The sequence below is a fragment of the Zootoca vivipara genome, chromosome 1 (assembly GCF_965207765.1).
Source record: "Zootoca vivipara chromosome 1, rZooViv2.hap1.1, whole genome shotgun sequence".
Classification (NCBI taxonomy): domain Eukaryota; kingdom Metazoa; phylum Chordata; class Lepidosauria; order Squamata; family Lacertidae; genus Zootoca; species Zootoca vivipara.
Window position 1 is genome coordinate 50665150 of NC_142582.1, and position 21646 is coordinate 50686795.

The 21646-nt window shown below is 47.3% G+C and overlaps 1 protein-coding gene across 2 annotated transcripts; it reads right to left on the reverse strand.

The window, feature by feature from the left end:
- Positions 1-1325: 1325 nt before the first annotated feature.
- DNPEP (aspartyl aminopeptidase) lies at positions 1326-20203 on the reverse strand. Of its 2 annotated transcripts, XM_088652916.1 has the most exons (16): positions 20119-20203; positions 19908-19974; positions 18007-18102; positions 16855-16943; positions 16567-16680; positions 15437-15562; positions 12418-12548; positions 11147-11231; positions 10890-10994; positions 10393-10470; positions 7420-7503; positions 6458-6618; positions 4543-4582; positions 3343-3444; positions 2620-2787; positions 1326-1742 (listed from the first exon to the last, which is right to left on the reverse strand). In XM_088652916.1, the coding sequence occupies exons 3-16, from the start codon at positions 18023-18025 to the stop codon at positions 1692-1694; spliced, it is 1353 nt and encodes a 450-aa protein (XP_088509042.1). In that variant the 5' UTR covers positions 18026-18102; positions 19908-19974; positions 20119-20203; the 3' UTR covers positions 1326-1691. The 2 variants fall into 2 exon arrangements, with proteins under 2 accessions (XP_088509042.1, XP_034982738.2); XM_035126847.3 differs by lacking the exon at positions 18007-18102.
- Positions 20204-21646: the final 1443 nt, after the last annotated feature.

Sequence of the window (21646 nt, forward strand, 5' to 3'; positions counted from 1 at the left end):
CAGCAATGTGTCCCTGACCTGTGACCATGCCTCTGGCTTGTCTGGATGAAGGACACAGATGTGGGATGGGTGGAGGGTGTATGTAAACACTTCTGAGTTTACTGTACGAAGGTTAAAAATCACACCTGTTGCTCCACACACTTTTGCCTCTGACGCCACCCATCACTGACACGCAGCATCCACAGGTGGCTGCCATTGAGCAAACAGAGGCCTCCAGCTGAAAAGGTTCCTCACTATACCATGCGAGGCGACACTGCAGTCAGCTTGTGTTATTCCCTTCCAACAGAACATATGAAGGAGAAACTATGGGGATATTAAGCAAATGGCACAAGATTGGAGGAAGGTGATCAGGCTGACAAGGCAGTCCTGTGTGTGCGCTTTCTATTTCCTGTCCACTTTTCATTAACACCACTTGTCCAGATTAGAGCCAAAACCACAGGCTCTGCTAAAGGTAGGCATGTATTGTTTAATGATGCTCTGAACCTCCAGTCACTATATCAGATTAGAACTGTCAATCCTCCGCCCTGGTACGAAGAGCTGGGAAACCCATATTCCTACTTCCCAGGACCAGGCCTGCATAGGGACTGAGGGCACTTTCAGACTATCACTATTTTCAGATTAGATTCAACCACATACTGGCAAACCCTGGTTGCACAATTATAGTGGACCGGGACATCCTGCGCCACAAACCTACTTCTCCTAAAGGCTATGCTCTTTGCGATAAGGAAAGTGATGGGGAAATGCACAGGAAAGTGTGAAATAACACTTGCATTGATGCAATGTCATCTAACCTCCTTGCAAACAATTCAGGAGGAATGCTCAGTGAACAAGTCTTCTGGAGCTCCCCGAGTAAGGAGATTCCATTCACTGGTATCTTAAGGCTGCCATACATCCAGAATTTCCTGGAAATTGCCGGGACTTGGCTGTCAAAACAGTGTCCGGGTGGAAATATCTGGAAAAATAAGATCATACGTCAACCCAATTTTTGTGTCCGGATTTTCACTTTTGAAATATGGCAACTCTATGGTATCTAGGCAGCCAAGTTTCTGGGGATTCCCTCATCCATGGCAAGATTAAAATAATAATAATCCCCAGCTACTAGAATCATGGATAGAAAATGGTGCTGAACAGTGCATTCCCACAAACGTAATCTACCTGGTGTGATCTCGTGTACTTGCCTGTGCATATAATGCCCCTCATACATTGCTTGCTTGGCAGCCAGTATCTCTCATTGACATTTTGAGAGAGGCACTTCACACAGGGCGGTAGCTAATTTAGAACCCAACCAAGTGAATGAGCAAAGGATGTGGGAGTGGGATGATCAATTAAAAGTATGCGTCACTTGGCATTTATTCAATGCTGGAATTTCACCCACAATTTAAGTGCCCACTTAAAGCACCGTGATGAATGTAGATAGCCCTTTAACACGTCAGTATCTTGAATAAAGTTTTCTATCAGCTATGAAGGACGAGGACGAGCTGTTCTATGGCACAGGCTCTCTGGGTCAGGCCCTCCTGGCTGTACGCAAGCCTCAAATGCCCAGCCTCTTTTGGAAAATGACTGTAGAAAGGAAAAAAAAGACGCAACTCTCCAGAAGCAGTCGTTCCATGAGCCGCTGTACAACATATGCCTTAATTGCTATCTGGCCAGGGAGAGGGGGCGTTAGCCACTTCCTGTGCTTGAGATGCTCTTCAGTTGCTCAGCAGTCCCTGGTCCAGCATCGGGAACAGCTCAAAGAAGGCCTGGGAAAGAAGGAAGGAAGCAAGGAGGAGAGAAAGAGGAGGAAGAGTCAGGTTTGGTGGGGGGAGAACAACCCTCAAGGGAGGGGGGAACGGGGCAGCTGTCAAACGCACAGATGATGGCGTCACCATGGCAGCAGGAGAATCGTGAGGCACCATGTTGCCACAGAAACCGATCAGCGACTGGAGGGCACCATCGTTGCCATGGTAACGTACAGACAAGATTACGAGGAAGAGATAGAGAGTGGGAGGCAGCAGGGCTCAACCTGCAACCTGGGGCGGGGAGGATGGTGACCTCGATAGGTATGGAAACCTTGTTCCTGTCTGCCAAGCTCTTCTCACACTTTGTGCCCCCCCTCCCCAACCTGCTCACCGAACAATACATAGGGCCAGAGGGGAAGCTCTCTGTTTACATTGCCCTTCCCTCTTTCCTGGCCTGCTCCCAACCGGACAGCCAAGGCCCGTGACAAGGGTGGAACGCCCTCCCACCAGATATCAAAGAGAAAAACATCTACCAGACTTTTAGAAGACATCTGAAGGCAGCCCTGTATAGGGAAGCTTTTAATGTTTAACAGACCATTGTATTTTAATATTTTGTTGGAAGTCACCCAGAGTGGCTGGGGAAACACAGCCAGATGGGTATAATATAATAAATTATTTATTATTATTATTATTATTATTATTATTATTATTATTGGATACTCCTCTCTCACGCCACTCATGCTTCCTCAGTCTAGCGTAACTCGCAGGGTTGTTGTGAGGACAACCTGGGAAAGGGGTGGGTGGGAGGCCTGGGCACACCCACAACCTTGGAGGCAGCAGAAAACAGCTCCTCTCAATGTAAATGCTTTCCCTCTGCCCTGCCTGAGCTGCCACCCACCTTGAAGAGAGTGATGGACTGCAGGACGCCGGAGGTGCAGCACATCTCGCGGATGGAGTGCATGGCCAGCTGCGGGGAGCCCATGTCCAGGACGCGCAAACCAAGGCGGGAGGCCAAGATGGGCCCAATGGTGCTGCCGCAGGGAGAGTCATTCCGAACCATGAATTCCTGCAATATGCAAATGAACTGCTTTCTTTTAAGGCTCTTGAGCAGCTGATTTGGCCTTGACACTGTCCAGGGGTTGGGGACTCCCTTTAGCTGTTGGACCAGGCCATTAAGAAGGGTGGCCAGATATGGATCTACCAAGCGTTGATGGTGGGAGTAGAGGAGGTCTTTGGGGAGAAGGCTCTGGGCACCTATGTGCACAGAGACAGCCATGGGGTGGAAATGCTTCAACACTCCCACAGACCTTGAAACACAAAAAGGAACAGCCAGGGGTTGGAGAGAGAAGTAAGTGGAAAAAACCATTTTCAGATAAGGGGTAGGGCCCATAACATTTAATCCTGGCGGCCCACCATTTCTGGTCCTATCTCCCGTCCCCCAATGTCAGGTGGGGCATCTTGCTCCATTGGTCCCTGGCTGCAGAATCTACAGTACAGGGACATAGCACTCATGTCTTTCCCTACGCTGGCTGATCCAAACTCACCCTCTAGTGGCCGCAGTCATTAAGTGCAAGGGGAAAGACTGGGAGTAGCTCTTGAGGTAGAGAGGAACAATGCTTACTTGCAGGGGGACGTCCACACGGCTGGCAATTTCTCGTATCAGGGCCTCGGTGACAGCAGTAGAGGCATAGCGCTGGTTGCTGTTCACTTTTATTGTAGGGCCCTGTGCAAGAAACCAGAGGATTCAGGAAAAAAAAGATGTACTAAGAAAGGAGATGTGGTCTGCACACATCAAGAACATAAAGCTTTGCCTCCCAAAAGCATGAGCTGCAACAGAGAGAAGACGGCGTGGAAGCCAAAAGGAACCACTGGAAAGCAGAGACCTACCCCATGGCAATCTTGCCCCAGAATAATGCAGTGGTTCTATGTATCCCACACAGAAACACGTGTAGGCCTGTGTCTTCCTTTGGACTTTCAGACATTCTTCCCTCTGCTCTCCTGGCTTGTGGGATCAGGAGACAAGCAACGGCCTTGAGCCCCCCAGCCATGGGATGGAACCAATGCTTTCCATCAGACATACAAAGTCCCAGAACAACTCCCTGCCCCACTAAATAAATAAATAAATCCACTGTCATAATCATTCCTTCCATCTCCTATAGCTAGGTGTGTATCATTGCTTATGTAGGCAAAACAGCACCACTACCCCAAGACAAAATCTTAAGAGGCTTAGGCAAGCTCCTAAAGTTTGCAGAAGTGCTAAAAAAAATTTTTTGGGGGGGGAGAAATACCCAAAAGCAAAAGGAGGATTGAGCATGCTCAGTGGGAACACGATACTGAATAATGGGCGAGGGGGAATGAAATGAAACACCCTATGAGAATGGCAGGGGCGGCTGGCTGAATCCAAAACAGGAGCACTGCACACTACAATATTCTGTTGCAGCTCCAGACTGTAAGGTAAACATCACAAATCTTGTAAAGGACAGGACTGTAACTAACATGTTGTTTCCAGCAATTGAAGAACCTTTGGCATACTTCCCAACATCTAGGCCACGGGAGCAAAAGCAAATCCCCCCCACCCCCCATCAGCATCTCCGAAAGCTCATTCTTACATTCAGAGGCAAAGATCTGTGTATTAAAAACCAATGTTATCAGGTCTTAAAGAAGAATTAACTTCAGTTTCAGGAGTAAGTTTTGCTACCTCCCCCGTTCAACTTGCACTGAGGAGGACTCTGCTACTGCTTGCAGACTAAAAAAATTCCTTCCAGCAGCACCTGCCTTAGTTTTCCACATTTTATTGTTGCCACGTGGCCCCGTCACCTACCTTGTGAAACTCTGGGCGGTGGTTCTTATCGTGCTTGTCGCTGCAAAAGGGAGCATCAAATTAGACCCTGGCCAAGTAGATCCCAAACTCTTAGAAACATGAGGCTGAATTTCGGAGAAGAGACAGTGGAATGAAAGTAAGGAGAGATGTGGTGTTATTTCAATGCCTGGGAGCAATTTCAAAAGAAGCAGGGTTTTTTGGGGGGGGGGGGCAGAGTGGTGCTCCTGATGTGTCAGTGAGAAAACCTGTACGTAGATTTATGCACAAATGACTTCTATTAGAACGGAGACAGGCATTCTGGGGAAGAGATGAGAAGGAAGCTTTCTTGGCACCATATGCCAGTGGCAGGATGAGAAAGACTCTCTCGACAGTGATGCCTAAGAGCTGCATCTAGCCCAAGGGCACCATTTGCCAGGGGGCAGATTCAGCACTGGGTACATCATCTGGAACAAGTACAAGTCAAACTCGGAAGGCAGAAGGGCACCTCCATTTTCTGACTTTCAGCATACACTGCCTTCGACACAGCCAAACTGTGTTTTAGGACCATGAGGCCTGGGAGAGGGAAAGTGCATTTGTCGGGGAAGGCTGAACATAACTATTGGTTCTGCCTCAATCCATGTCCTTGAGGGTGGTTCCAAATGTTGCAGGACGACAACTCCCGTCATCCCTGACCACCAGCCATGCTGGTTGGGGCTAATGGGATTTGGAGTCCAACAATGTCTGCTGGGGGGGGGGGCAGATTCCCCAGTTCTGTTCTGGAGGGATCCAAGGCCCAGGACTTCTGCTCTACAGTTTAGGGAGCCTTACTCCCTTGTTATAATTGAGGGGAGGGCCTTTAAATCAATGACTTGGATTTTGCAGATTAGCCTAAACTAATAAAGAGATGTTTCTGACCTCAGGATTTTCAAGTTTGAGAGTTGGTAAGTCAGACAGCTTGCATTTCTATCCTACAGTTTTAAGTGTCAAACAATTTCATTTATAAAACCATGGGGACTGATTTTTATTTTATTTTTTAATGAAAGCAGAGCCTCTTTGAAAGCCGAATTCCGGGCTTTCTGTTTCTGGTGGTGAGAAATGGCTGACTCCCATATGATTGGACCCCAGCCGTGCCAGTAATTCAGGACTGATATGGTGGCAATTAGCCCTGGCAAACTCCCCAGGGTGGGGGAGGACTGTCTTGTAGACCCGCAGATTGTCCGAGATTGCCAGCTTGCATTGTGCAAGTGGCAGGACACTGGGTCCCAGAGCACAGCACGGCCGGCACTCTCCGAAGCCACTCTCAGAGCCGGAAATATCTGCTTGATAAAATAATCAGATCTGGAACATAAACAGACATAGTCTAGACCGAAGAAGACTGAGGAAAAACCTGCAGATTTGTACAGGGCCGGATCGGAAGATTGCAATGAAGTCAGGAAAAGGTGCGCTGGCAAATAGACAGTTGGAAAAATATATATACACAAATAAAGCTGTACTCGAAGGATGTAAGGATATATGATTTTGGACATGATTGAGAATCGCATAGCCAGGGACGGAGAACTTTAAAGCGATAAAATCGGAATGTGGAAATAGGAGAACAATAGAAGAAGGCAGCAACGAGACATGGGAGATATTCTTCAAGAGGTCCAGACTATGGGAGGCTCAGAAAAAATTAATAATTAATAATTTGGACTACAATTTGGTTATTTTTTTAGTTTATTTTTTTAATTGGAATATGATTACATGTTAATTGGCTGTTTGTACTGGAAAATTAATAAAAATGAATTTAAAGGGGGGGGGAAGCCAAATTCCACAACAGATGGCAACTTTTCAGCTTGTACTGCAAGCCAGCGAATTCACAGCAGAATGCCTAATATTTAGTAAAATACTTGCTAAACCCTCATGCCTTTCTCCCTGCTGGGCACAGCAACATACTCACGGATAATTGGGGTGCACGGCATGGGCCATGTCAGCACTGATCATGCAGGACTTTGGCACAGCTTCCTCAAAGGCTGTCAAGTTCTGGGGCGAAGCAGAGATGCGCCGAAGGACAAGTTCAGTGAGGAGCGAACCAGCCCCCTGTGCACTTTGTGAACCAACCTGCCAGGTAAGTCAAGTCAAGTCAGTAAAGGAGCCAGCAATGAAGAGCCTTTTTAACCCAGAAATATTCTACCTCCCATCTCAGTGTGGTGCAGCAGTTGGGAATGCTGGGTTATGATGGGTGTGGGGAACCTTTGCCCCTCTATAGATACTGCTGAAATACAGCCCCCATCAAGCAGGGGCAACGGTAAAGGACAACAGGAGTCGTAGCTCAGCAACATCTGGAGGAGCAAACATTTCCCACCCCTGGACTAGGAGCTGGAAGACGAGGGGTCAAATCACCGCTCAACCAGGAAGGTTGATGGGAGAGCTTGGGCCAGTCCCTCTCAGCTGAGCCTACTTCACAGGGTTGTACTGAGGATAAAATGGAGACAGGGAGAAGCATGATTGCCATCCTTGAGCTCCTTAGAAGAAAGGTGTTGCATAAATGAATTAATAATGTTTCAGAGAGCAGACCTGTTGCTGCCCCTTAAATTCTCATAACATTTTCCCTCATCATCTATCAAACCATCAGGTGGAGCCACTCTCCAAATAATAATATTCATCTAATGCTCAGAACAGGATGTCACTTTCCACTTCTGCAGCAACATAGGAGGCTGCCTTATACCGAGTCACACCTTTGATCCATCTAGCTCAGTATTGTCTACACTGATTAGGAGCAGTTCTCCTACCTGGAGATGCCGGGGATTGAACCTGGGACCTTCTGCATGAAAAGCAGATGCTTTACCCCTGGGCTATGGGCCCTTCCCTCTTTTCTACCCAGAATGTAGCCTTGCCCATCTACAACTGTCTCGTACTCACCTCTTCATTGTCGTAAAGGGCAACCAGGCGCACATTTGGCTCTTGGGCAAGAGCTCCAGGCCCTTCGCTGGATTCAATCAGAGCCTGTAGAAAAACATGAGGGGACAAGGTTAGGGAGTGCCTAACGGGGCAGGATAGGGAGTGCCCTGGGACTCTCAGAAACATTTGCTACTGGTCTATGCATTGCTATCTTGTGAGCTGACTTCTTAAAGAAACCATGTCAGAGTCTCCTTTCACGTTCTCAGTATGTTAAATTCTGTACTTACCGTGTTTCTCATATTATAAGACATGTCTTATATTAATTTTTTTCTCAAAAAAACACACCATGTCTTATTTTCAAGGGATGTCTTATTTTTTAATTAAGTATGGTAAAGCAAACTACCGGTAGGCATTGTATGCATGCAGCATCATAGAGTCGTCACTCTGGGGCACAGTGCCATTCTGAAGATTTCAATACCCTGCCACTGTTGTGTACTCTTACTCACTCTCTCTTTGCAAATAACCTCAATTTGTTAAGGAAGTTACTCAAAAGAGCAAAACTCATCTGAAAGCATTTGCATAGCCAGCCTTATAGAAAATGAAGCTTTGCTTTTGAGAATGTGTGTGGTGTTTTTTTAAGAGGTTGCTTTTAAAAAAAGAAAGAAGCAGAATAGCATCAAGATGGATTATGAGATAATCCCTTGTACTGCTGATGTTGCAGAACAATTTATGATTTGCAGCTAAGTTAAAACAAGAAGGGGAGAATCTGTTCCAAAGGCAGCGTAGCTGCAATATTACTGGGTTATGTTCTCTGTTTCTTGCATCTTTAAAAACACCACAGCAATTAAATTTGGCAAACGTCTTCATGAAAGTTCATTCTTAAACCAGAATCACAAACCAACAGTTTTGATCTTAAGGAGAAATGTTGCTTACATTGTCCCCCCCCCCAAAAAAACCCACCTGGTATGCTAGGCTGAGAGTGTGGTGTGATTGTGTTCTGATTTATAGCTATTCTAGAAGCAAGAAGTGTGCATGCACACGAAAGCTCATACCAAAATAAAAACTTAGTTGGTCTTTAAGGTGCTACTGAAGGAATTTTTTTATTTTACTTCGATCCAGACCAACACGGCTACCTACCTGTAACTAGAAGCAACAGTTGGACACCCAGATTTTGACAGCAGTCATTAGCTGCTAATGATCTAGAATGTGTAATATGTGTGTGTGAGAGAGAGTTCATTGTATGTCTAGCATGTCTTAAGCAGAAATATCCATAAGGCAGTTTAGAAAGGAAAAAAACCCACACACACAACCGTGTTAGAGTTAGTAATTAAAGAGAATTGTAGAGCAGATCAAATTGCAAAAACTGCCGGGGCTTATCAGATCGCGCGCTTTGAGCTGCGGCTCCAGCCAGCTCCCGGGCTTCGCGCGCTGCCCGCTAAGGCTCCTGCTGGCTGCCGGGGCTTATCAGATCGCGCGCTTTGAGCTGCGGCTGCAGCCAGCTCCCGGGCTTCGCGCGCTGCCCGCTAAGGCTCCTGCTGGCTGCTGGGGCTTACCGATCGCGCGCTTTGAGCTGCGCCTCCAGCCAGCTCCCGGGCTTCGCGCGCTGCGCACTAAGGCTCCTGCCGGCTGCTTAGCAGGGTCCCGATCCTTTCTTCTTTGCCCGCCGCGGCTCCTGCTGAGCCTTCGCTGAGGCTCTACCTTAGCCGGGCTTCGCACTGAGGCTCCTGCTGCAGCTCTTGCTGTGCGTGCTGCAGCTCTTGCTGGCTCCCACTCGGACGGAGCTCCACGTGGCAGCGGCATCCGGTTCCGAGGAGGCATCTTCCTTTTCTTACGGTACCATATTTTGCACAGACCTGCTCCCACCACAACCTGGTACTGGTACGTCTTATTTTCGGGGTATGCCTTATATTTCTCCAGGTCATGAAAATACTGCCATGCCTTATTTTTTAGGGATGCCTTAAAATATGAGAAACACGGTACAATTGAACTATTTTTCTTTAGTCTGTAGGCTAGATTAGCGTCCGTGGCCTGAGCATTTGCAAAGGTTCTCTACTGAGCCAACTTCTTAAATAGTAGTGCCGGTTTCTCTGCAATGCTAGATCCCTTCTGGCACCACAGGAAAGCCTACTTATGGCTTCTGACTAGGTGTCTGCCCCCTCCCCCCAGGTGCACCCATCCTAGGTATCTGGGAAAGTATACTAGCTCAGGGACTGAGTTTTGTACTTCCAGCTGTCTTAGGCCTCTGACTACAGCAAATGGAAGGACTCCCTTGGGCTCAACTCTTAAGCTGCAAGTCCCATGGCAGAAAGCTGGTGTACTGGGGGAGAAGAATGTCACCAAGGTAGATAACTGGTGCCTTTACTCATTTCACAAAAAGGAGAATTTAAAATCATATGCTGCTTCCGCTGTAGTGCAACAGTTCTGGAAAAAGCTGTACCTGTCAATGCCCTACCTTTTGACAAAACTTTACAAAAGACCCACAGCCCGTGCCTGATGCTACATAAATAAATGTTGCACTTGGCTGCTTCTGACTTTCTCCTCACCCACCCATCCCCCTTGCATGTGTGGTTTACTTCCATATAAACTACAGTATTCCATTTCATCTGAGTTGGAACCCTTGTGGTTCTGCATAATCCCTCCAAGATATGAAATGTTTCTCTACCTGTTGCTACACAAAGAGAGAGAGAGAGTCCCAGAGGTACATTTCTGCACACAGCCATTCCCACAAACATAGGAATAGTTTCACCTTGCAAAGCGGTTAGATGGGTCACCCCACCTTTTGGCTGCAAGAGTAACGGGTGACTTTAGTAAACGGTGTGGGGTGGGGATGGAATGTGAGACAATAGAGTAAGAGTTAGAAGTAGTTTATAGGTGACTTCTGGGGAAAACACAAGTTATTAGAGCATATTAGAGGATGGCTCCTTTTCATGGCACTGATGGATCACAGAAGAGGATTCATCTTTGACCCCTTCCCAGACTGCACAAAGTACTCACCTGCAGGGCACAGTAGCAGCTGTGGAGGTTGTCCAGGCGAGGGGAGAAAATGAACTCATTGAAGGCGCCACCTAGTGTCTGGAGGAGGATTCACCAGAAAGAAAAAATTCTGAGCTGGGACCAACCTTTCCCTGGTTCAGTCTGTCTGCCACATCACAGTCTCCCTGCAGGTTTTGCAAACGGGTTGGAGAGTAGCAGCTGGGATCCTTCCCCAGGAGATGAATGAGAATCTGGAACAAGCATCTCTTTCTATGCCTCTCTCTCTCTCAGACCAAAGGGTGGGGGACCTGTGGTTCTCCTGATGTTGCTAGACTACAACCCCCACCACTGACCATGCTGGCTGGTAGAAGCCTGCAGGTTCCCCATTGCTGTGCTAAAGGAAAGTGGCATGGAGCTAGAAAATATAATGAGTTCAACCATGTGACCGTTAGAAAGCTAGCTCTGTCCAAAACCAAATCCCCTAATGCACTATCTATCTAAAAAAAAAGGACACTCACCGGAGGCTGCGTATCCACTAGGCACAACTCCATCTCCACCACCTGCTCCGGTTCCACCTTCAGCTGGGAGCAGAGGAGGGCCAGCAGGGCTGGAGAGTGACGACTCTGTGAGAAAGAAAAGTTGTGAAAGGGTAAAAGAGACATGCTCCACTCTGGAAAGATGCCAATTCTCCCCTTTGTTTTGAACTTGCCTACGGCACCTCTCCAGCCTATTCAACAGCATCCTTGTGTCTCCCCCCCCACCCCCACTGTCTTACCTGGAAAGATGAGGTACAAGCTGTGTCTGTCTTGGACGTCTTCTTTTCCAGGGCCTGCTGGACTTCTGTGGCCAGAATCGGGACCCTGGGAACGGCAGGTGTGTTTAACTGGCTTGCTCATCATTGCTGCTTCCTGGGAAATTTGGCTCCAAGAAGCAACTGGAGCCCACGGAGCCACCAAGACCCAACAGCACAAAACGCTTCCAAAGAAGCCACTTGGGGAAACTCAGCCCGTTGGCAGAGCAAGAAACTCTGTAACTACACCTCACCCTTTTTTTTCTCAGGGAACATCCATCCCCTCCTATTGCCATCACATCCCCTGCCATCGTATTGGTAGCATGGCCCTGGTACCCAACAGCCAAGTGCTGGGGAACCTGTGGTCCTCTAGACCAGGGGTGGAGAACTGGATCCAGCCAGCAGCCTGGATCCTTATCATCTCCATGGGCCAAGTTTGACATGCTGGCGGGGCCGCCCCATTGTCAACCACCTGGTGTCACCATGATGTCAGGTGGACCACTTTCTGCCTTGTGCAGTACACGAAGCTCTGAAGTCCTGACAATCAGCTGACCATCCGTGTCAGGGGACCTTCCTACAAGGAAGCTCCCCCCCCCATCCTGGCTGACCAGCACTTCGCCCAGTGAGAGCAGCAGCAGCGGGTCAGGTGGCATTTTTCATTGGCTTTCTGGTTTTATGATGAATTTTAATTATTATTCTCTATAAGGTGTAGGTTTTTTTATTTTTTAAAAAATCTTTTCTGTATGCTGCTTAGGAATTCTGAACATTAAGTGGTCTATAAAATATTGGAAGTAAATAAAACCAAATAAAGATGGGGTGCCAGTAAGCCCTCCGGTCCCAGGCAGTCTGATATGACTTATACACAGAATCCAGAGCAGGGCCTCTCTAGGCAATCCTAAAGTGCAGAGAAGTATAGTATCAACATAGAAAGCTGTCATACTGTATATACCAAGTCAGGTCCACCTAGCTCAGTGCTGTTTAGACTGGCAGTGGCTCACCAAGGCTTCAGACAGGGATCATTCCTAGCCCCCACCCCTGGAGATGCTGCGGGGCCTGAGCCTGGAACATTCTGCATGCCAAGCAGTTGGTCTTCCTGTGAGCTAAGGTCATTCCCCATCACCCAAGGGGATCAAACTCTGCAGCTGACTCACTTGCTGAAAGGCAAACTGACGGGAGTGCCAGCCAGGCCTGCTGCCCCTCACCGCAACCCACCATGGGATATATGAGCACAGAGGAACAGCAGTTTACACACTCACAGGTGCTGCTCTGTGTTTGGCCCGAAGCTCTCATTCACACTGCGCTGGAGGTGGATGGCCAGGTGTGGGATGCGGAGGATGGGCTGCTCCACCCTCACCAGCTGCTGCTCCAGGCGCCCTGTGGACAGGTCCTGAAATGGAAAACAGAAGGGGGACATCAGTGTTAGGGTGTGGTTCATTCTGCCACTTTCACCCACTGGCATAATGTGGGAGAGGGGAGGAACAGGAGAGCAGGATTAAGGCAGCAGCTGGGAGCTAAAGGCTCTCATTGAGCCACTGGTCCACGCAGCCTAGTGTTGTCTACACTGACTGGCAGCAGCTCTTTGCAGTATCGGGAAGGACTCCTTCGCCGCCCAACTTGCAGATTCCAGAGATCAAACCAGGGATCAAATTGCTAAGCAGTTGATCTTCCAAGATATGGCCCTTCTGGAAAATAGAGCTATCATGAACAATCTAACAAAAGTGCCCATGCGGAAAAAAGGCAGCTTTGCAGGGGGGAGAGACTGGAAAAGATTGGACCAATAGTGTAACTTTGCCCATGGTTTCACCAATACTGGCAATCAGCGCTTTCAGTGTGTGTGTGTGTGTGTGTGTATACTTCCCTTCCCCTCTGCTGCTGGCTTGGATGAAAATGGGAGATCTTTAAAGTTGTTTAAAAACAAGAAGAAGAAGAAGAAGAAGAAGAAGAAGAAGAAGAAGAAGAAGAAGAAGAAGAAGAAGAAGAAGAAGAAGAAGAAGAAGAAGAAGAAGAAGAAGAGATGGGTTTCAGCCCTGAGCATCTGTCTTTAAGCAAATCAGAAAGAATGCAAAAAAAGAGACCCTTGTTCTCAAAATATGCCAACTAAGAGCATTTATGACAGCTCAGGGCATTTTAGAACATGAGTTTGGAGGAACTTTTAGAAACTTCCACATTTCAATTTGGTAAGAGTGTCACCATAACTATGCACCCTTCCATTCCCACTTCCCTAATAAATCTTCTGGCCCACACAGACCATGCACCTATGCTTGCAGGAACTTCATCTCCACTTGGTTTAATATGGTTTACTCTCAGGTAGGTGTAGGTGTGAACAGAATTGTAGAATGGATCAAAGCCCCAAACATCTTTTTGATCGCTTTTGGTTTCAGTCATATTCAAACAAGTACTTTAAAGTATGCAAAGTATGGCACACTTTGAACTCGACTCCAGTCCTACTCAAGTGTAGCTAGGCAACCAGGTCCACTGAACACACTCATGTTTACCAGGGCAGAAAGCACTGATCGGGTAATTCATTAAACAGAAGATTAAAATTGCTGGTTTTTAATAACACTTTTATGGACTTTGTCCCCAGGGAACCTTTAAAGCCCTAAACGGCCTCAGCCCAGTTTACCTGATGGAGCGTCTCCACCCCCATCGTTCTGCCCAGACACTGAGGTCCAGTGCCGAGGGCCTTCTGGCAGTTCCCTCACTGCAAGAAGCAAAGCTACAGGGAACCAGGCAGAGGGCCTTCTCAGTAGTGGCACCCGCCCTGTGGAACGGCCTCCCATCAGATGCCAAAGAGGTACGGTAAATAACTACCTGACATTTAGAAGACATCTGAAGGCAGCCCTGTTCAGGGAAGTTTTTAATGTGTGACATGTTAATGTATTTTAAATCTTTGTTGGAAGCCGCCCAGAGTGGCTGGGGAAACCCAGCCAGATGGGCAGGGTACAAATAATAAATTATTATTATTATTAGGAAGGATATTCGCTGTTGGCACCTTTGTTGTATCTCACTCTCAATCAAAGCAATGCATGCAGCTTGATTATTCCACATGATAAACACTTCAGTTTCCTTTATCAAGTACTCTCAGAATATATCAATTCATGTTAGCATTTAACAAACTACTTCTACGGTTTTCCCAGTAGTGATGTATGGAAGTGAGAGCTGGACCATAAAGAAGGCTGATCGCCGAAGAATTGATGCTTTTGAATTATGGTGCTGGAAGAGACTCTTGAGAGTTCCATGAGCTGCAATAAGATCAAACCTATCCATTCTGAAGGAAATCAGCCCTGAGTGCTCACTGGAAGGACAGATCCTGAAGCTGAGGCTCCAATACTTTGACTACCTCATGAGAAGATAAGACTCCCTGGATAAGACCCTGATGTTGGGAAAGATTGAGGGCACAAGGAGAAGGGGACGACAGAGGACGAGATGGTTGGACAGTGTTCTCGAAGCCACCAACATGAGTCTGACCAAACTGCAGTAGGAAGTGGAAGACAGGAGTGCCTGGCGTGCTCTGGTCCATGGGGTCACAAGGGGTCGGACACGACTAAACAACAACAACAACAAACCCTACTCACCAGGTCTCTCTAACTGGCCCATGGTACTCTTCCCTCCTCAGCCATACCCTTTAATAAGTCTACTTCCTGCCCTCCTTGAGTGTTTCTTTCTGACTGGATATGTCCCTGTTCTCTGATAATACCTTGCAAGTGTCTGGATAGAAGATAGGACTGTGTGTGTGTGTGTGTGTGCGCGCGCGCACGTGTGTGTAGAAATTACTCAATTGTCCAAAGATGAAATCTGCATTAGCTTCTTTGCACACTTTTTGTCTCTGGCCCTCCCCACCCCCACTGGCATGTGGCCCCTGGAAGGCTGTCCAGAAATGAATGTGGCTCTTAGGCTGGCAAGTGTTCCTCACCCCTGCCCTAATGTGACATGGCTGCAATATTGGAGGTAAAGTCAGGTCTCTTCCGGTTGGAAAAACCTTAGCATTGAAGAGCTCCTAAAGCAGGGGTCAGCAAACTTTTTCAGCAGGGGGCCAATCCACTGTCCCTCAGACCTTGTGGGGGGCCGGATAATATTTTGGGGAAAAAAATGAACAAATTCCTATGCCCCACAAATAACCCAGAGATGCATTTTAAATGAAAGGACACATTCTACTCATGTAAAAACATGCTGATTCCCAGACCGTCCGCGGGCCGGATTTGGAAGGCAATTGGGCCTTAGTTTGGGGACCCCTGTCCTAAAGCCACACAGTGCAGGGCCCCGGCCAGGACTAACCTTGATTATGACTCTTCCTGCAACAGAGAGGTCGCGGTCAAACCAGGTGCTCCAGATGCCCCCTCCATACGTCTCCACAGCCACCTGGACTGTGCCCTCCTGACTACGTCTTGAGCAGCGTTTCACCTGGATGACACACAAGGACGTTCATATGTATATCCCAAAAGCACATACCGAATTAGCTCCTCAAATTGTAAGGAACTGACCCAACAACAAGAAATGGGTCCAGAGTTATTGTCCTAAGAGTGGGTGGTAGCTTTGGATTTTTTGCAGTTACATTCACTGTATGTGTCCATATATATATATATATATATATATATATATATATATATATATATACATACACACACACACACACACCAAGTTATGCACTCATTTGATTGGTATTCTGTATGCATTTATTTGGTCCATTGCTTTTCTTTAGCGTTAAAAGATGCATTTCAAGAAGTCCAGTTAAAAAATCCAAACCAACAGTGGTTGTTGTTGTTTTTTAAAAAGAGTGGAAGGCAAATCCAAAGGGATGCTGTCCAGACTGCTGCCAGAAGAAGGAAGCAAGTTTATCACAATTCTGCAAACAATGGCAATCCAATACATAGGCAAAAGGAGCGGCTGAAAACAGTACAGAGGTACCTCTACGAACTTAATTCATTCCAGAGGTCCGTTCTTAACCTGAAACTGTTCTTACCTAGAGGCGTGCTTTCGCTAATGGGGCCTCTTGCTGATGCTGCACCACTGGCACACAATTTCCATTCTCATCCTGGGGCAAAGTTCTCAACTCGAGGTAACTCCTCCAGGTTAGCGGAGTTTGTAACCTGAAGCGTTTGGAACTGGAGGTACCACTTTATTTGCAGGGGTGGGGCCCATGGCCCTCCAGCTTTTGTAGGAAGTCCCACCTCCACCATGACTACTGGTTATGCTGGTGAGAGTTGGAATTCAACAGCATCGGGGGGGGGGGGGAGACTATAGGTTCCCCACCCCACCCATATTGGGCATTGGGACAGGCCTGTTCACAGAAAGTCAAGGCAAAGGGGGAGATGGACAAATAATGCAGGACTGCAAGAAGGAAGGAATGCTAAAGAGTACCTAGGGGCATGCTAGGGAGTATTGAGAAGGGGGAGGTTGCTGCTTACCCGCAGACATGGACTGTCTGTGTGTGCTCCGATCAAGCTGAAGCCATTGCCTGGCTGGTACTGTCCCCCAACAGCAAAGGCGATCAATGTTGAGAGGTTTCTGGTCACAAAGTACTAGTGTGGCAGGGGGAGGGAGGGGTTAAAGAAAGAATGGGAGACACCAGTGTTTCACCCAGTTTCCTAGATGGGGTGCCTGGCAGAGGCCTCATCTGGAGCACCCCACTCCTCCTCCCACCACCCCAATTCCCAAATAAGAAAGGGAAGGAAGAAGCCGCTTTCTTTCCACACCTTTCGGTCAGGCTGGATATCCCAGTGTTCAGTTTCCTTCAGCTCCTGGAAACCAGCCTGAAGCAAGCGGCTCCGACATTCGGCCACCACTGCAGGAGAGGAAAACACAAGCAGCCATGAAGGGGACCTGAAGATACTCCCCCCCCCCCAAGCTGCATGCAGAAGCAGGCTTCAAACAGTTATTTGCTGCTCTGAACAAGGTGGAAGTTTGTGGGACTGCTCCCCCCCAAAAAAAATTATGGGACGACTGTACTGCTCTTCACTTGCAGAATTCTCCTCCCAGAAATTTAACTAGGGACAAGTGCTGGGATCCTGGGATCTCCTTTATCATACCAGCTGCATTGGCTGCTGGTCCATCCCCAAGTTCAAATCAAGTTGCTGGCTATTCTTCAAAGCCCTTTATGGCTTGGGAACATACACCTTCAGGTCATGCCTCTTCCCAATATGACTGAGTCCTAAGGTCAGCTTGTAGGTAGTCTTTCACTGGGTGCATTTGTCTTGGAGCCGCCCAGAGTGGCTGGGGAAACCCAGCCAGATGGACGGGATATAAATAATAAAATAATTCATTATTATTATTATTATTGGTTTTGGGGAAGGCTTACAAGCTCTTTCTCTGTGGCAGCCTCCCTATTTGGAATTCACTGTCCCACAAGTTTTGATGGCAGAACTTTGAAAGGCTGGGGTATAGGTAGGTAAACGAATGAAATTTCCCCCGGCACATGAGACTCTGAATGATACCCCGCATCCCTGCCAAAAACCCAAAATCAGCATGATGCAGCTTAAATTGCACTCACAGGCCTATTTGTACTCTTGAACTCAAGTGTGAGAGTCGTATTGTAATGTTATCACTCTGACTTGCTTACCCTACCCTAGCAGCAAGCATAGCCTCAGCTACAAAGCCTTTGTAGCTTTTGTGGCTTCCCAGCCTCTGCAGGTGAACATCCATGTTACCACACCTTCACAGAAATGATTAGGATTTGCTGCCGCCCCTGCACACAGAAGGATAAGCAACTGCTCAGAACACCCTTTGGGTTCAGATGTCCACAGAGAGCAAACAAGTAATGTATTAAGGAAAGCAAGATAAACACTTCAGGAAAGGCGAGGCCAGACTGAGCCGAAGAGATAAAGCACTTGTGGTAAAGAAATTCTCACCTGCACAGGGCTCAAGCATTTGCCCTTCTAAAGCTCCTTCCCTAGATATGTTTTTTGTGACATCTCCGCGCAACAATCAAAATTAAGTGTGAAACCCTAACAAAGAATGGTGGGTAATATTCAGGGCTAGTCCAGATCAGATCAGATTCACTGAAGTTAATGGGCATGACTAACTTTGATTCATTTATTTCAATGGATTTACCCTGATTAGAATTTAGCTGAATACAAGCCTGAGCTTGCGCTTCTGCCCATTGAGCATCCAACACAGTGGAGAAGATAAACCACCCTCTAGTTTTAACTGTACATCTTAAAATGCTCCAGTGAACCTCCTTGAATCAAGAAGAACCTGTTTGAGCCTCTACAAGGGAAATGAAACAGATGATTCAATGACGGTTTCCTTGAATATATGTGGGAGCTGTGTCACACTTTTAATTTGGAAATCCGCCATATTGGAAGTCAAGACCGGGCTGCATAATTATAAATAGTCATAGGGGGAGGTGAGCCTTTAATATGTCATTATATTTGTATTTCCAGTTTGATTTGGTAAATCTCCCCTGGAAAGGCTAATGTTTGATGCAACCGGTCTGGGAAAATAACTGAGCAGACGCTTAGACTTGATTTTATCGGAACTATGTGAAGATGGCGGCTGCCAGCAGAGAAAAGACTTTTGGATTGATTCGGCAGAAACACCAGTGTGTGAGGAGATACTGTGAACTTATAGAGGGGAATCATAGACATAAAATCCACACAGAAACACATCATTGTTTGTTTTAACTCGCTTGTGGGAACAACTCAGAGGCTGTGAAAGAATGAAGGATAACAACAGAAAGAATTAGAGGAACCATTGGAAATGACTATGAAAAGCAGTAGAAGTATGAGATGATCCGAAACCTCCGAACTTGAAGCATGGGAAGTCCTATTTAAAAATGTATAATTTGGCAGAATATTTGGATTATTTGATATGTACAGTATATGTATAATTTGGAATATTTAATGTGATTTGATTGGATTGTTAAAGTGGAAAATTTAATAAAAATGATTAAAAATAATAAAAATACAGGTGGGTGCCCTCAGGCTTAAGGGCTGAATGCAGCATCCAAGGCCTCTACCCACTCCACAGCCCTAATGGCTCTGCTTTTTGCTGACTAGAATGCTTACACCGCACATTCATTTATTTTTAATATAATTTTATTTTTTATTTTGACAAAAGTAATAAGAATAAATAAATAAGAATAAAAATGTGCACCCCACCCCCGAGACCATTCCATGGTAACTATCCAACCTCCCAAAATTTCAACACCTCTTGCGATGGTTTGAACCCTCTCTGTTTTAACCGTACAAATTCTACAAACATTTTCCATATCTCCTCAAAATCATTTCCCCTGCATACAACCCGTCTTACCTTAATAGCAGATATTAATATATCATTAACAGCTACCGTATATCCCACCCACACCACTTTATGCCATTTTTCCATTTTATATCTACCTTGCCCCTTTCCACTTCCTAGCTACAACTCCTCATGTAGCTGTCAATAGATTTGTGAGTAAATCCTTCCTAGCCTGCGAACCTTCTACGCCATCATAAATTGATAATAATGGTACCTCTGGACTTTCGGCCAGCGTTAACCCAGTGATTTCTGTTATCTCCTTTAAGCACCCTCTGCCCGCCCCCCAAATTGTGCATATTTACACCCCTCACACAGCGCATTTAAAGCACACTGCTTACCCCCCACAGAATCCTGGGAACTGTAGTTTACTCCTTCGCAAGAGCTACATTTCCCAACACCCGGTTTCTGGGATTCTACAGGGGGAAGACATGTGCTTTAAATGCATTGCAGACCTCCCGTCGGAGAAGTACTTCCCGGGCGTGAAGCCCCCCGGTCCCGGGCTCCGTCTTACCGTGATAAGGGGAGGGGCCCCGGCTGATAAATTTGAGCAGCTCCTGCGCCGCCTGCTTGGAGCTCGCCTGGGGAAGGAAAGGGAGCGAGTCACGAGGGGGCTCCGGAGCAACTCTGCGCGGGCGGCCCAAGGCCACACTGCCTCCCGAGAGAACCTCCGCGCTCCTGCCGCCCCCTTCCCTCTCAGCGAAGCCCCCTCAGGATTATACTACCTGCATGGTTGCACAGCTCCGGCCCGGCCAAAGAACGAAGCCCGCGCCGCTTCCCTTTCTAACAAGAACCGGCCCCGCCCCGTCCGACTGCGCTGGGCCTGCTGGGCCTTCGGAAGGGAAGTGGTGGGCGGAGCCCCCTCTGCAGGCAGCTCTCGGGAGGGCCCGGGACGCCGCTTCAGAGGTCCGCCGCCAGGCGTGGAGTCCTCTGCGGCTAAGCGAAGGAGGGCTGGCCGTACGTTGGAAACGCGATGCTTGCCAAAATAAGCCACCTTTTCATAGAAACAGTTGGAAGGGACCCGAGGGTCATCTAGTCCAACCCCCTGCAGTTGGCATAAGTGTGTTCCTGCTCTGCGCAACCAAAGTCCTACCAAGTGCTTTTTTTCCTGGGGGGACGACGCATACCCCTAAACATTTTGTGAATCTTAGTTTGGCCTCATTGAGGGGCAGTATTTCAATATGAATAGGAAAATGAGAGTACCCAAAAAAAAAAAAAAATAGAGGGAAAAAAACCACTGGTCCTACACATGACTTTTAAGGCTCCGTTTTCAGAGCGTCTTTGAGTGTTCCACACACAGTCAAATATGTGTGTTGGTATCTCCAGTGTAAGGGGGCTTGCACTATATCCTAAGGCGCAGGGATGGGGAACCTGAAGCCTAGGGTTCACATGCAGCCCTCCAGGTCTCTCAGAAAGTTGTCATGAGAGAAGATGGTCCTCCAGCTGAAGATTTCCAGTCCCTGCTGCAGCCCATCAGCCAGCACAGCTTCAGTATAGGATTCTGCCCTAAAGCATGGGACAGGGAATAATTACGTTTGCAGGTGAGATCAAACTCTGTGATTCTATATTCTCTCCGTAATGAGGTGTTTGTGCCAGGGCAAGGAATTAGATCAGGCATCCCCAAACTGCGGCCCTCCAGATGTTTTGGCCTACAACTCCCATGATCCCTAGCTAACAGGACCAGTGGTCAGGGATGATGGGGATTGTAGTCCAAAACATCTGGAGGGCCGAAGTTTGGGGATGCCTGAATTAGATTTTCTGTTTTCACCAGCAGGCTGCAATCCTAGGCCCACCTACTTGGGAGAAAGCTCTTTTGAACAAGATGAGTCTTACTTCTGAGTAAATATGCATTGGCTTGCTAGGTCAGATTCTCACTTTGCAACTCTTGTGGTTGTAAGCAGACCTGAATCTGGTGTGGGAACTTACTTCCCAACATCCTCAGTGTTTTTGCTGTTTTTCTTTAAGATAGAAATCAATTTTCCAGTTGTCACGTTTGGAGAAACTGTGCAGCACAGTATGTGAAAGGCTGGGGAAATCATACAGAGATGTTAGACATGGTGTACCTACATAATGGCAAGTGGCCTGCCTGACTTTTGTTCTACCGGTAAACATGGCTCTCTGTTTAGTTTTGCCTTATCTTAATATCTGTTCCCTCTACTTCAGCACGTATTCCTCTGGCCTTTATAAGCTCATATGAATCACTCTTTCCTTGTTTACTATCTCAGCATTTGTGAAAACATTGTGCACCCTGCT

Bases quoted from the DNA above. Each gene is read 5' to 3' on its own strand.
- DNPEP (XM_035126847.3), bottom strand. The intron at 15,563-16,566 runs GTAAGCAGCAAC...TGTGTCATCCAG, and splicing joins CAGACAGTCCATGTCTGCGG to GTGAAACGCTGCTCAAGACG. The intron at 1,743-2,619 runs GTGGGTGGCAGC...CTTCTTTCCCAG, and splicing joins AGTCCATCACTCTCTTCAAG to GCCTTCTTTGAGCTGTTCCC.